The sequence below is a fragment of the Hyaena hyaena genome, unplaced genomic scaffold, assembly GCF_003009895.1.
Source record: "Hyaena hyaena isolate Hyena2069 unplaced genomic scaffold, ASM300989v1 scaffold_1628, whole genome shotgun sequence".
NCBI lineage: Eukaryota > Metazoa > Chordata > Mammalia > Carnivora > Hyaenidae > Hyaena > Hyaena hyaena.
Genome location: NW_024082258.1, coordinates 198,519 through 211,065, shown reverse-complemented (window position 1 = coordinate 211,065; position 12,547 = coordinate 198,519). Strand labels below are relative to the sequence as shown.

Here is a 12,547-nt window from a genome sequence, read left to right as displayed (position 1 = left end):
AATTTCAGTATATAAAACAGAAAAAAGAAAACCAAGAACCCAAAGCTGCCATGTTTGGAGGGCTCTCTGCCTCACAGGGCTGACTGTGGAGCAAAATGAAATCTTTCTAGTTCCTCCCTTGGCCTCTGCAAGGGAACGTCAGTTTCCCATTTTAAGAATTTGCCCAATAAGTGATGTCGAAAAACACTCTGTGCTAAACCAAACCAACATGGGGACATGACGAGCATTCTAGAATTCTTACATTTCTCTTCACCCTATTTCCTCAGCACCACCTGGTTTCCAGCATCTTGGTGGTGCGGTTGTTGAAATCATGAGCCACAGATGCTCCTTTGACCCCCATCCCCACCCCCTGAACATATAATAGCTACTAAAACATTGATTGGGCTTTCACTGTGTGCTCCAGCCCAGCCTAAGCATTTTACTTATATTCTCTCATCAGAATCTCTCAGAACCCTTGAGGTAGGGGCGTCAGCATATCCCACACTTCACAGAGGAAGGCCGGAAACTCACTGACTACAGGGATTTTGTCTCTGTCCGTGGCTCAATCCCCATTTTCCAGAAGAGCGGCCGACGGTGGGTGGGGGGCATCCTGGGAAATCATCGCAGTTTATCAAACAGCACATCATCATTGCTGCGGAAAGGAAGCCCCCAATCTGGAAGTTTCCTCGAAGAGTTCCCAGTCCAGGTGAGATAGAGGTGGAAGCGCCACTGGGCATAACAGAGCCCTCCCAAGGCAGGTATTTTCTACAGAAAATGTTGTCTTTGTTCCCAACAACTCCTTGTAGAAATGAACCCAAGTGGTCAGAAAAATGTGATTTTTCAGGCTTTGAGAAGCAGAACAGGCCACTTTCTCTTAGACTGTGTTTTGGGCCCTTCCTTTCGGTTTTTAGGATGGGAATCAAATATGTAAAATCAGAAGGCAAAATGGAAAGCTAGGTGCTGGGAAGGAAGCTGGGGAGAAGGAAGAAACCGTTGGGGGTTTCTGGGTGACAAAATGCAAAACAATCCATCTTCATCCCTCCTGCACTGTTTTTGTCAAGGTGCCTATCTTTAGACAACTCAAGGTAGAGCAAGCTTCCTCCCCAGAGAGCCCCAAGTTTCAGGGCAGGAAATGGTCTTGGCCTGAGTGTTTTTGCTGTGAGGGGATAGCACTGACATTTCCATCCAAGATGCTGGAAAAACAAAGCAGAAGCTCATGAGAAACAGAGGCCACAACAACACTGACCAGGATGTCAAGGCAGAGGGTGGCCGCCAGGGAGCTGTCCAGCTTGCCCCACACCCCCACCACGGCAGCTGGCCGCCACCTGGTGCACATCTGTTCTGTAGAAATGGAACTCAGTCTGGCCCAAAGGGAGAAGTCTCAGGATGCAAACAAGGAATTGAAGGGGAGGACATCAGAGAATTTGGGACTTTCCAGGGTGAAGAGTGTGGGAAGGAATTTGCTAAAATCAGACACACTGGGGAAGAAATCTTACGTATAACAGAGAGTGTGGGAGAGATTTGGTGAGGAGTCAAAATTTACCAGGCCCACGTGGGCACGCTCAGAGAGGAAACCAGAAGTCACAGTTCATGGAAACGGATAGATACTGGCAGGAAATCTTGAAGTATCTGGGGAGTGCAAACATCACATTATTGCTTATTATTCGTCAGAAATACAGAAGCCCACACTCTCTTCAGCACCCACGTAGGGGTAGAAAATGGAACAGTCAGCACAGATTCTATCTGTACACCAAATCTCCAGGTGGAAAAATACTACAGAAACAGCACAAAGTCTGGAATCCTCAACCCACCATCACATCCCAGTTGGGAAGAGACTCCAGTGGGTAGTGCTCCCCTGGATGAGGAGAAGGCAGAAATAATGGACCGGAAGCAGGTGGTTTTCATCCACAGAGCTTTTAGGATGGAGAAACATGGAGGGAGTCTCACATGGGGTGTTCTTAAGTAGCCTTGCTCTGTTTGAGATTTCATTTCCACACACCAGCCCTTCCCATGTTTCCAAGGACATTAGGTTCTAATGAGTTTCCTTCTCACCACCAACCATGAACTTGACTGAGAAATCTGTGTGCAAAGGCAGAAATCAGGAAAGGGACAAACAACACTGACCGCAAGCCCAATTCCCCCATGTAACCTCAACCCCTAAGAAAGAATCTGACGCCAACCTTGATGTTTCTTGAAGATGATAATCCTGTGCAGGAAGAGAAGGGTGGGCTCTGGGAACAGATGTGCTGGGGGAGGTGAAGGACATCTTGATAGCTAGATTTCTTGGGATGGGTGACCTCCACCAACACGCTGGGGATGCCCAGACCAGCCCTGATCTTTGTTTGTGCAGCTGCTGACGGAACCTGGTTCTCTAGGGGTTCTGTGAGCACATCTCCAACAACAGAACTCTTGATGTGCTTCAGCAAAACATTTTCTTATTTCGATCATCCAGCGACCTTTCAGTTTTAAACTACAGGCTGCACTTCACACTGGGCCCCACTCCTATCTGTGATCTGACAGGCAGGGATCATGCACAGTTGAGGAAAGCATCCAACAGGAAGAGTCAAAAGACTCTAAAAGAAGAGCACGGTGGGAGGTCTTTCCATCCCAGATATCAAGACTAATTATAAAACTATACATATAATTAGGATAATTAGGAATATATAATTAAGATAGGGTGAATTTTGCACATGGATAGACAAATAGACCAAGGAAGCTCTGAAACACCCAAAGATGGATGGATGAATGGATTGGTGGATGGCTGGATGGCTGGATGGATGGACAGATGAGTAGATGAATGGGTGGCTGGATGGTGGATGGATAAATGGATGGATGAATGGGTGGATGGACGGATGGATGCATGCATGTATGGATACCTGATGTCTGACAAAGAGGAATGTAAGGAGACATGTAAAGGAATGTTCATAGCAGCATTATTTTTAATAGTCCAAACTGGGAAGCCCTCAAATGTCCATCAACATAATTGATAAGTAGTGGTATTTATCCACAGTTTATTTCATTGATACGATATCTGTACTATACAATATTAAAAATGAACAAATTACAGCTATTCACAATAAGGTGAATAATTCACAAACATACGTTAAATGAAAAAAATCCAAATACAAAAGAATTCAAAGTGTGTTATTCTATTTGTATGAAGTTCAGAAACAATCAAAACTAAACTAGGGTTTTGGGGGATACATGCTTAAGTGGTAAAACTAAAGAAAAGCAAAGGAAGGGATTTTCAAAGAAGTCATGGTGTATATAATTAAGATAGTGTGGGTTTTGCACAGGGATAAACAAACAGACCAAGGAAGCTCTGAAATACCCAGAGATGGGTGAGTGGGTGGATGTCTCAATGGGTGGGTGGATGGGTGGACAGATGTATGATGGATGGATGGACGGGTGAGTGGATGGATGGGTAGATGGACAGTCATCATTGACCATAGTCAATGCCACGGTGTGACAGACAGGAAGGTTCTTAAGAGACTAGATCCTAAGTGGTCTCACCACAAGGAGAAAAGTTTTTCTTTTTTCTTTTCTTCCTGCTTTTCTTTTTATTGTATTTATATGAGAAGGTGGACCTTACCTGAACTCTACTATGATCATTTCACAATAAATGTGTCAAACCACATACTATACCTGCTAAGCCACACAGTGAGGTACGCCAACTATTTCTCAATGAAACTGGAAAAAAAAAAAGATATGAAAGAACTTTACAAGAGCAATTATTTTTCAAAAGTACCTAAACACGTGGTGGTATGGCTGCGTAATGTTGAGTATTGTTGATGCTACAAAACTGTACACTTAAAAATGGTTAAGATGGGGGACACCCGGGCGGCTCAGTCAGTGGAGCGTCTGGGTCATGATCTTTCACCCCGCATTGGGCATGGAACCTGCTTTAAAAAAAAAGATTAAGATGGTAACTTTTATGTGTATTTTGCCACAATTAAGAAAAATTCCTAAACACCCAGAGAGTGACCTAAGTACTAGGAAAGTGACCCCATGTGGACATTTTGGAAAAGTCAGTAAAGATATCAATTGTTGGTTATAGCAAGCCAGGGAGTGGCTGGGCAATCAGTGGGACGCTGGTTTACCCAGGAGTTACCCAAGGAATATACCCTGGGACTTTAAGGACAGCCTCATTCATCAGAGCAGAAAACCAGAAACAACCTGCTGTCCATGGGCAGGTAAGATGGATAGGCAAAGTGTGGTGTATTCTGACAATGGAAGGTAGCACAGTAGCAAAAACAAGTTACATGTAGCTACCCTTATTGCTGAATCTCAGAACTCACGTCGAGCGAGAAAAGCAAGTCGCAGGTGACACATGGTATGGTTCAAGAGCTCAAAGGCAAGTAAAACTAAAAAAATATATTGTTTAGGGATGTATAGCAATGTGATTTAAAAAAAACTACTAAAAGAAAACTATTAAAGGGGTGCCTGGGCAGCTCAGTCGATCAAGCGTCCAACTCGTGTAATTTTCTTTTAATTTTTTTAAATGTTTATTTATTTTTGAGAGAGAGAGAGAGAGAGAGAGACACGGTGTGAGTTGGGGAGAGGAGACACAGAATGCCAATCAGGCTCCAGGCTCTGAGCTGTCAGCACAGAGCCTGACGCGGGGTTCAAACTCATGAACCCGATGTGGGACTCGAACTCACGAACCGTGAGATCATGACCTGAGGCAAGTCAGATGCTTAACAAACTGAGCCACCCAAGCACCCCAAGCATCCAACTCTTTTTTTTTTTTTTTGGCTGAATTGATTTATTTTATTTTTTATTTTTTATTTTTATTTTTATTTTTTACAAATAGTTTATTGTCAAATTCGTTTCCACATAACACTCAGTGCTCATCCCCACAAGTGCCTTCCTCCATGCCCATCCCTCCTCCCAGCCACATCCATCAGTCCTCAGTTTTTGTCAGCATTCAAGAGTCTCTCATGGTTTGCCTCTCTCCCTTTCCCCCACCATTTCTCCCTTCTTCTCCCCCTTGTTCCTCCGTTAAGTTCCTCCTAATCCTCCTATACGTGCAAACATATGATATTTGTTCTTCTCTGCCTGACTTATTTCGCTCAGCATAACACCCTCAAAGTCCATCCATGTTGCTACACATGGCCAGATTTCATTGTTTCTCATTGCCATGTAGTATTCCATGGTATAGATAAACCACATCTTCTTGATCCATTCATCTGTTGATGGACACTTAGGCTCTTTCCATGTTTTAGCTATTGTGGAGAGTGCTGCTATGAACATTGGGGTACATGTGCTCCTATGCCTCAGCATTTCTGTATCCCTTGGGTAAATTCCTAGCAGTGCTATTGCTGGGTCATAAGGGAGTTCTATTGTTAGTTTCCTGAGGAACCTCCACACTGTTTTCCAGAGGGGCTGTACCAGTTTACATTCCCACCAACAGTGTAGGAGGGTGCCCGTTTCTCCACATCCTCGCCAGCATCTAGAGTTCTCTGATTTGCTCATTTTAGCCACTCTGACTGGCGTGAGGTGGTATCTCAGTGTGGTTTTGATTTGTATTTCCCTGATGAGGAGGGATGCTGAGCATCGTTTCATGTGTCTGTTGGCCATCTGGATGTCCTCTTTGGAGAAGTGTCTGTTCATGTCTTCTGCCCATTTCTTCACTGGGTTGTTTGTTTTTCGGGCGTGTAGTTTGGTGAGTTCCTTATAGATTCTGGATATTAACCCTTTATCTGATATGTCATTTGCAACTATCTTTTCCCATTCCGTTGGTTGCCTATTAATTTTCTGGGTTGTTTCCTTGGCTGTGCAGAAGCTTTTAATCTTGATGAGGTCCCAACAGTTTATTTTTGCTCTTGATTCCCTTGCTTTTGGGGATGTGTCAAGTAAGAAGTTGCTGCGGTGGAGGTCAAGGAGGTTGTTTCCTGCTTTCTCCTCTAGGGTGTTGATAGTTTCCTGTCTCACGTTCAGGTCCTTTATCCATTTTGAGTTGATTTTTGTGCATGGTGTGAGAAAATGATCTAGTTTCATTCTTCTGCATGTTGCTGTCCAGTTCTCCCAACACCATCTGTTAAAAAGGCTGTCTTTTTTCCATTGGATATTCTTTCCTGCTTTGTCAAAGATCAGTTGGCTGTATACTTTTGGGTCCACTTCTGAGTTCTCAATTCTGTTCCATTGGTCTATGTGTCTGTTTTTGTGCCAATACCATACTGTCTTGAGGATGACAGCTTTGTAGTAGAGGCTGAAGTCTGGGATGGTGATACCTCCCGTTTTGGTTTTATTTTTCAGTATTACTTTGGCTATTCGGGGTCTTTTGTGGTTCCATACAAATTTTTGGATAGTTTGTTCTAGTTTTGAGAAGTATGCTGGTGCAATTTTGATTGGAATTGCATTGAATGTGTAGAGTGCTTTAGGTAGTAATGACATCTTAACTATATTTATTCTTCCTATCCATGAGCATGGAATGTTTTTCCATTTCTTTGTGTCTTCTTCAATTTCCTTCATAAGTTTTCTATAGTTTTCATCATACAGATCTCTTGTATCCTTGGTTAGGTTTATTCCGAGGTATTTTATGGTTTTTTGTGCAATTGTGAATGGGATCAGTTTCTTGATTTCTCTTTCTGTTGCTTCATTGTTGGTGTATAAAAATGCAACCGATTTCTGTACGTTGATTTTGCACCCTGCAACTTGGCTGAATTCTTGGATCAGTTCTAGTAGGCTTCTGGTGGAGTCTGTCGGGTTTTCTATGTAGAGTATCATGTCATCTGCAAAGAGTGAAAGTTTGACTTCCTCTTTGCCAATTCTGATGCCTTTGATTTCCTTTTGTTGTCTGATGGCTGATGCTAGGACTTCCAGCACTATGTTAAACAACAGTGGTGAGAGTGGACATCCCTGTCGTGTTCCTGATCTCAGGGGGGGAAGCTCTCAGTTTTTCCCCATTGAGGATGATGTTAGTTGAAGGCTTCTCATAGATGGCTTTTATGATGTTTCAGTAGGTTCCTTCTATCCCAACTTTCTCGAGAGTCTTTATTAAGAAGGGATGCTGTATTTTGTCAAATGCTTTTTCTGCATCTATTGACAGGATCATATGGTTTTTATCTTTTCTTTTATTGATATGATGTATCACATTATTGATTTGCGAATGTTGAACCAGCCCTGTAACCCAGGAATGAATCCCACTTGATCTTGGTGGATGATTCTTTTTATACCAAGCATCCAGCTCTTGATCTCAGCTCAGGTCTTGATCTCAAGGGGTCGTGAGTTCAAGCTCCACACTGGGCTCTGAGTGGACGCGAGGGCTACTTAAAAATAAAAATGAAAATGAAACAAAAAATTTAAAAAAATTTAACTATTAAAAATGTGAAGCCGGGTGGGCTGGGGGATGAGCCTAAGGCAATCACCAGTAATGTGCTGATTCTCAAACTGGGTGGGGGGTTAAGGGCCTCGTTTACTGTTATCATTTTTAACTCACGTCTATGATGCAGACACTGTTTAGTATGTGTCAATTATTATGCAATAAAAATGGAAGAGCAAGAGGAAAGTGCCCAGACCTAAGCCACGGGGAATGCTATTTTCTACTGGTAGAGGAGAGGAGAGGGGTGTGCACAGAAAGGTGAGCCGGTGCTGCCAGTGAGGCAGGAGGAGAGCCAGAAGCTGGGGCGTCTCAGGGGCAAAGAGAAGCTTCCAGAAGGAAGAGGGCTCTCCCAGGTTGTGGCGTTTAAGAGCAGGGCAAGAAGACGAGGACTGGAAAGTGCCCCAGGTTTGGTCACTGAGGGGTGACCCCTGGGCTTGGAGGAGCAGTTCTGGGGGAATGGCGGGGACACGCAGGAGCTGCACTGTGGCTAGCTGCTGGCCAGGAGAGAGGGCCCAGTCGCCGCCTAGGGGAGGACAGCTCCTTCCTCAGCGGGGCAGTCACGAGGGCAAGACAAGGTGGCTGACCTCACCCTCCACTGTGGTATGGGAGCCCCACCCCCACTCTGTCCCTTCTCCCAGGGACAGCTGGTCAGAGGGGAACACGACTCCAGCCGGACATGCTATTCTGGCCGCAAGGTTGTGACTCTTCAGTCCAGCCAGGACTCCTGGGGGGAGGGAAGGGCCTGGTCTCCTGTCCTTATCCTGGAAGTCTGAACCCTGTGGGGACAGAAGGAGGAGGAAACCAGAAGGTACGGGTGTTGGGGTGTCTGGGAAGGACCCTGGGGTCCGGGCTGGCCTGTGGGGGTCAGGGTGTCTTCCCCAAGCCAGGGGACACCCTCTCTGGGTCCCACAGGTCTCCCTTCCCTATTCCCTGGGCAGCTGGATACCAAGCAGCCCTTGCTGTGCTCTGCTATGTGGACAGACACTGATTTAATCTCCGCAGACCCAGGTGGCCTGAAATGCCACAGCGGCGGTGCGAGACCTGGCCTGCCACAGCCGGCCACCTTCCCTTTGTTTGTCTTGGGAGGGGCAGTTGCTGAGCAAACAGGGAGGGGAAATCCTGGATTCTGTCTCCTCCGCGCCATCAGCCGGGATCAGCCGTTACCTAGGCCCCCGGGCCTGTGGGGCCCGCTCAGGCCTGGCGTGTGTGGAGGGGAGCTAGGCTGGCTGGTGTATAGAAAACCCAGGGCTTGGCCATGGTGAGTGCTCAGACAAAATAAACCCCAGCTCAGGGGCACGCGCACAGGTTCACGGAGCACTTACTGTGTGCTGGGCCCTGGGCGCCTCCCCCGCCCAAAGTCAGAGCTGTCTGACATGACCCAACCACCATAGGAGGTGGGCGTCAGGCTCTCCGGTTTCCAGAAGAGGAAACTGAGGCTCAGGGTCACGAGGAGAGGACATTGACAGCGGTGGGATTCCCACCCAGACCTCTCTCACCCCTACTCTGAACCTCACCTGGGCTGTGGAGCAGTGGGGGTGGTGAGAGGCAAGGCTTCTCCCCTTCACCTCTCTTTTTTCTCCCCCAGAGACTGTGCGGTTATCCAAGGCCCCAGAGCCGGCAGGCGGAGCCCTTCCCATGGCCCAGCTCCTGCCCCAGCCCCCGTGGCCGTCCCCGGCTGAGGGTGGTGTCCAGGACCCTTCAGTACCCGCAGCCGAGTGGCAGAATCAGCAGCCACAAGGTGGCAGAGCGGAGGGCCTGTCCCCTGAGCCCTGGAGGATCCTGGAGGTGCCCTCCATTTGCATAACACCATCCAGTGATGGAGAGTCACCCCCTTGCACCCCGAGCCCCCAGCGCCTACGACTGCCGAGGACCCCAGACCTGGAGAATCTACCCCAGGACAGGTCAGACCCAGGTGTTGGGACAAAAGAGAGGTGCTGTCTCTCTAGGGACCCGTGCTGGAGGGTGGCTGGTACTGTCCACGTGCGGGAGCTGAAGGTCAGTTGGTGTGGCCGGGCTGGAAGTTGTGAAATAGGTACACAAATAAAACCAGGCAACTGGGACCATGTGCAGGGACAGCACAGCTGAGCTGTCTGCTCCCGGCTGAGTACTGCCTGCACGGGGGATGCCCCTTTGACACACCCAGTGCTTTTCGTTTTTTCTTAAAAATTTTTAAATGTTTATTTATTTCTTTTTGAGAGACAGAGAGAAAGAGAGAGGCAAAAAGAGAAGGAGACACAGAATCCCACGCAGGCTTCCTGCGGACGGTGCGGAGCCGGACATGGGGCTCGAACTCACAAACTGTGAGATCGTGACCCGAGCCCAAATCAGGAATTGGAAGCTTAACCAACTAAGCCACCCAGGTGACCCTCTAGTGTTTTTCAAACTGTGGATCATGATCATTTAAGGGCTGTGAAACCAAGGTAGTGCGTTGCAATTAGCACTTTTTCCAAACAGAAATAGGGTAGAATTGAAAATACAATGTACGAGGCATAGTGAATAAGTGTGGTTCCTGCAACTTTTGTGACATTACATATATTTATATTACATACATATCACAGGTTTCTTGTACTGGAGGCCAGGTGTAGAAGGTATGTCTTGCTGTCGCTCATGGGAAGCACAAAAAATAGAAAAGAAATTGAAACAAAACTTCTGCGAATAAACTCTGACTCTGGCACAAGGAGACAGAACTGAAGGTTCAAGGCTGTGGGGGGGTGGAAAAGAAGAAAGAACTATACTGGCTCTGAGTAGAAATGTCCACTGTGGTTTCTTCTGACAATGGATGCTAGATAAGAGTTAAGGTTTATGAAATACAGCTCTGTGTATCTGTGTGGAGAAATCTCCTAAACAACAATGATGCAGACAGCAAATTGTAAAATGATACAGTAGGAGCCTAATCGTTTGTATCTTTCAAAAGACATTGAACAATAGGGTATATTGTTGACAGATGCATCCTGATGTGAAAAAAATGATGGGAAAGGGCACAGGAGGAACAGGCATCAGCTTCAGAGAGGTGGGAACCTCCGGAATAGGACCCAAGAAAGGAGGGATGGGGAGTTGGGTCTTTAGCTGTGCCTGTAATCGTTTATTTCTTTAAAAAAAATTTTATTGTTTATTTGTGTTTTGAGAGAGAGAGAGAGAGAGAGAGAGAGAGCAGGGGAGGTACAGAGAGAGAGGGAGACACAGAATCCGAAGCAGCTCCAGGCTCTGAGTTGTCAGCATAGACCCTGACACGGGGCTCTAAACCACAAGCTGTGAGATCATGACCTGAGCCAAAGTCGGCCCCCAAATGACTAAGCCACCCAGGCGCCCCTCGTTTATTTCTTTAAAAAAAAAAAAAGAAAGATCCAAAATGAAAATGGCAAAATATCCACATCCATTGTATATGGATGGTGGGGATGATCGTTTTATTTTTTTTCCTGTTTGAAATAAGTATTCCCTAATTAAAAATTTAAAAGTACTTCAAAAGAAGAAACAGGCAAAGAGAAGTACAGTTGACCTTTGACCAAAGCGGGGGGGGGGGGGGTTAGGAGGCACTGACCCATTATTCAGTCAAAAATCCAAGTGTGACTTTTGACTTTTCAAAAATTTAGCCACTAATAACCTGTTGGCCAGAAGACTTCCCTGTAACATACACAATCAACACATATTTTGTATGTTATCTGTATTATACACTGTATTCTTACAATAAAGCTAGAGGAAAGAAAATGTTTTCAAGAAAATCATAAGGAAGCCAAATACAGGTGTACTACTATACTGTAAAAAAAAAATCCATGTATAAATGTATCCACGTAGTTCAAACCCATGTTGTTCAAAGGTCATCTGTATAGAGAAAGAGAGCTTTGAAACAGAGGGAGATGGTGGAAGGAGGGCCCAGGATCTGAGAGAAGAACACAGCGCAGTGGCAGCGGGAGCAGCAAGTGCAAAGGCCCCGGGGCAGGAATGTGTCTGGTGAGTTAGAGGAACAACAGGGAGGCTGGGTGGTGGGGAGTTATGCAAAAAGAGGAGAAGGAGGAGGTGAAGTCAGAATGGTGACAAGGGCCACGAGGCCCTTAGATTCTGGGAGATTTTGTGGGTGGGGTGGATAGGAATTGCTGAGAGATTTGTATGTAGATGTGAGGGAAAGAGAAGGGTCAGAAAAGATGAAGCTTTGGGCCTTCCATCAACCAAAATGGAGAAGTGGAGCGGGTTTTGGGCAGGGGTGGGGGGTGCTGCAAAGGTGTAGAGAGAGATAGGAATGGAATTTTTTCAAGAGGTGGGAACAGAATGTCACAAGGCAGGGTGGGGAGCCAGTCCGCTGCTGGGGTGCCTCTGGCCAGGAGCTGTGAGGTGGGTCTCACTTTCCGTGTCTTCAGGCAAGGAGCCCGGGTCATCACCAGACAGCCCCAGCAGGGATGGACGCAGGCTACATGTCACAGCAGCGTTGTGGCCAACTCTGCAGCCTACCCGCTGCGTGACCTGGGCCAAGTCACTTCCCGACTTTGAGGAGGGGCTTCCCCATCTGTAAAAGGGTTGCTGCCCCCCACTTATGCGCTGTCCCATGGGAAAGCCCTTCACCACAGAGTTAGTGGGATCTCCAGGCCTGGGGTGACTTGCCCAAGGTCACGGCACAGCTAAGAGTCAGGGGGGCTGGATTCTAACTTGGTCTGGCTGACGGGGACTGGGACTGAGAAGGGTCCCCAGATGTCGAGGACCTCCTGGGCCAACACGGGGTGGGGGGTGGAAACAGATGGGAAGAGGGAGCCGGCCTACAGGCCCCACCCCGTTCCTGCCAGCGGCTCGCCGCCCCCACCCCTCCGTTTCCCAGAATCTCCGTCCCACCTCTCGGGTTCCGCCCTGGGAGGCCGGCAGCTCCCGGCCAGGGGCAGAGCTGTAGCCGAAGACCCTTTCCGGCCACCAGGGGACAGGGTCGCAGCCGGTGCCAAGGCAGCTGCCACGGCGGTGTTTCGTTTCAATCAACTGTTCCTCTTTCTATCCATCTGTCTCTGTTCATTTCTCTGCCTCCTTCCATTCTCAGTCTCTATCTTTTCTCTTCCTCTCTCCTGTTTCGGTATCTCCGGCGTCCCAGCTGCGCCTCTCGGTTCCCCGCGTCGCTCCGCCCCGCCCCCCGGGCCTGCATCAGTAACTCTGGCCGCGGGCCTCCCGCCCGGGGCCCTGCAGAGCCCGCGGTGCCTCCCGGGCCTAGGCCAGCCCCCGGCGCCTGTGCCGGCCCGCGCCCCTCCCCCCCGGCCCCCCCTCCCCCCTCCC

At 47.7% G+C, this 12,547-nt stretch overlaps 1 protein-coding gene across 6 annotated transcripts in view; it reads left to right on the top strand.

Annotated features, from left to right (window-relative positions):
• Positions 1 to 8,027: 8,027 nt before the first annotated feature.
• The window catches only part of GRAMD1A (GRAM domain containing 1A), a 25,389-nt gene continuing 20,869 nt past the window's right edge, over positions 8,028 to 12,547 (top strand). Inside the window, exons 1-2 of one of the 6 annotated variants that reach the window (XM_039224400.1) lie at positions 8,028 to 8,111; positions 8,889 to 9,204. In XM_039224400.1, coding sequence (XP_039080331.1) covers positions 8,939 to 9,204 — 266 coding nt within the window. In that variant the 5' untranslated portion in view covers positions 8,028 to 8,111; positions 8,889 to 8,938. Of the gene's footprint in view, positions 8,112 to 8,888; positions 9,205 to 11,522; positions 11,630 to 12,547 lie in introns of those variants that run through there. The other 5 variants (XM_039224395.1, XM_039224396.1, XM_039224397.1 and 2 more) reach the window with 5 other exon arrangements.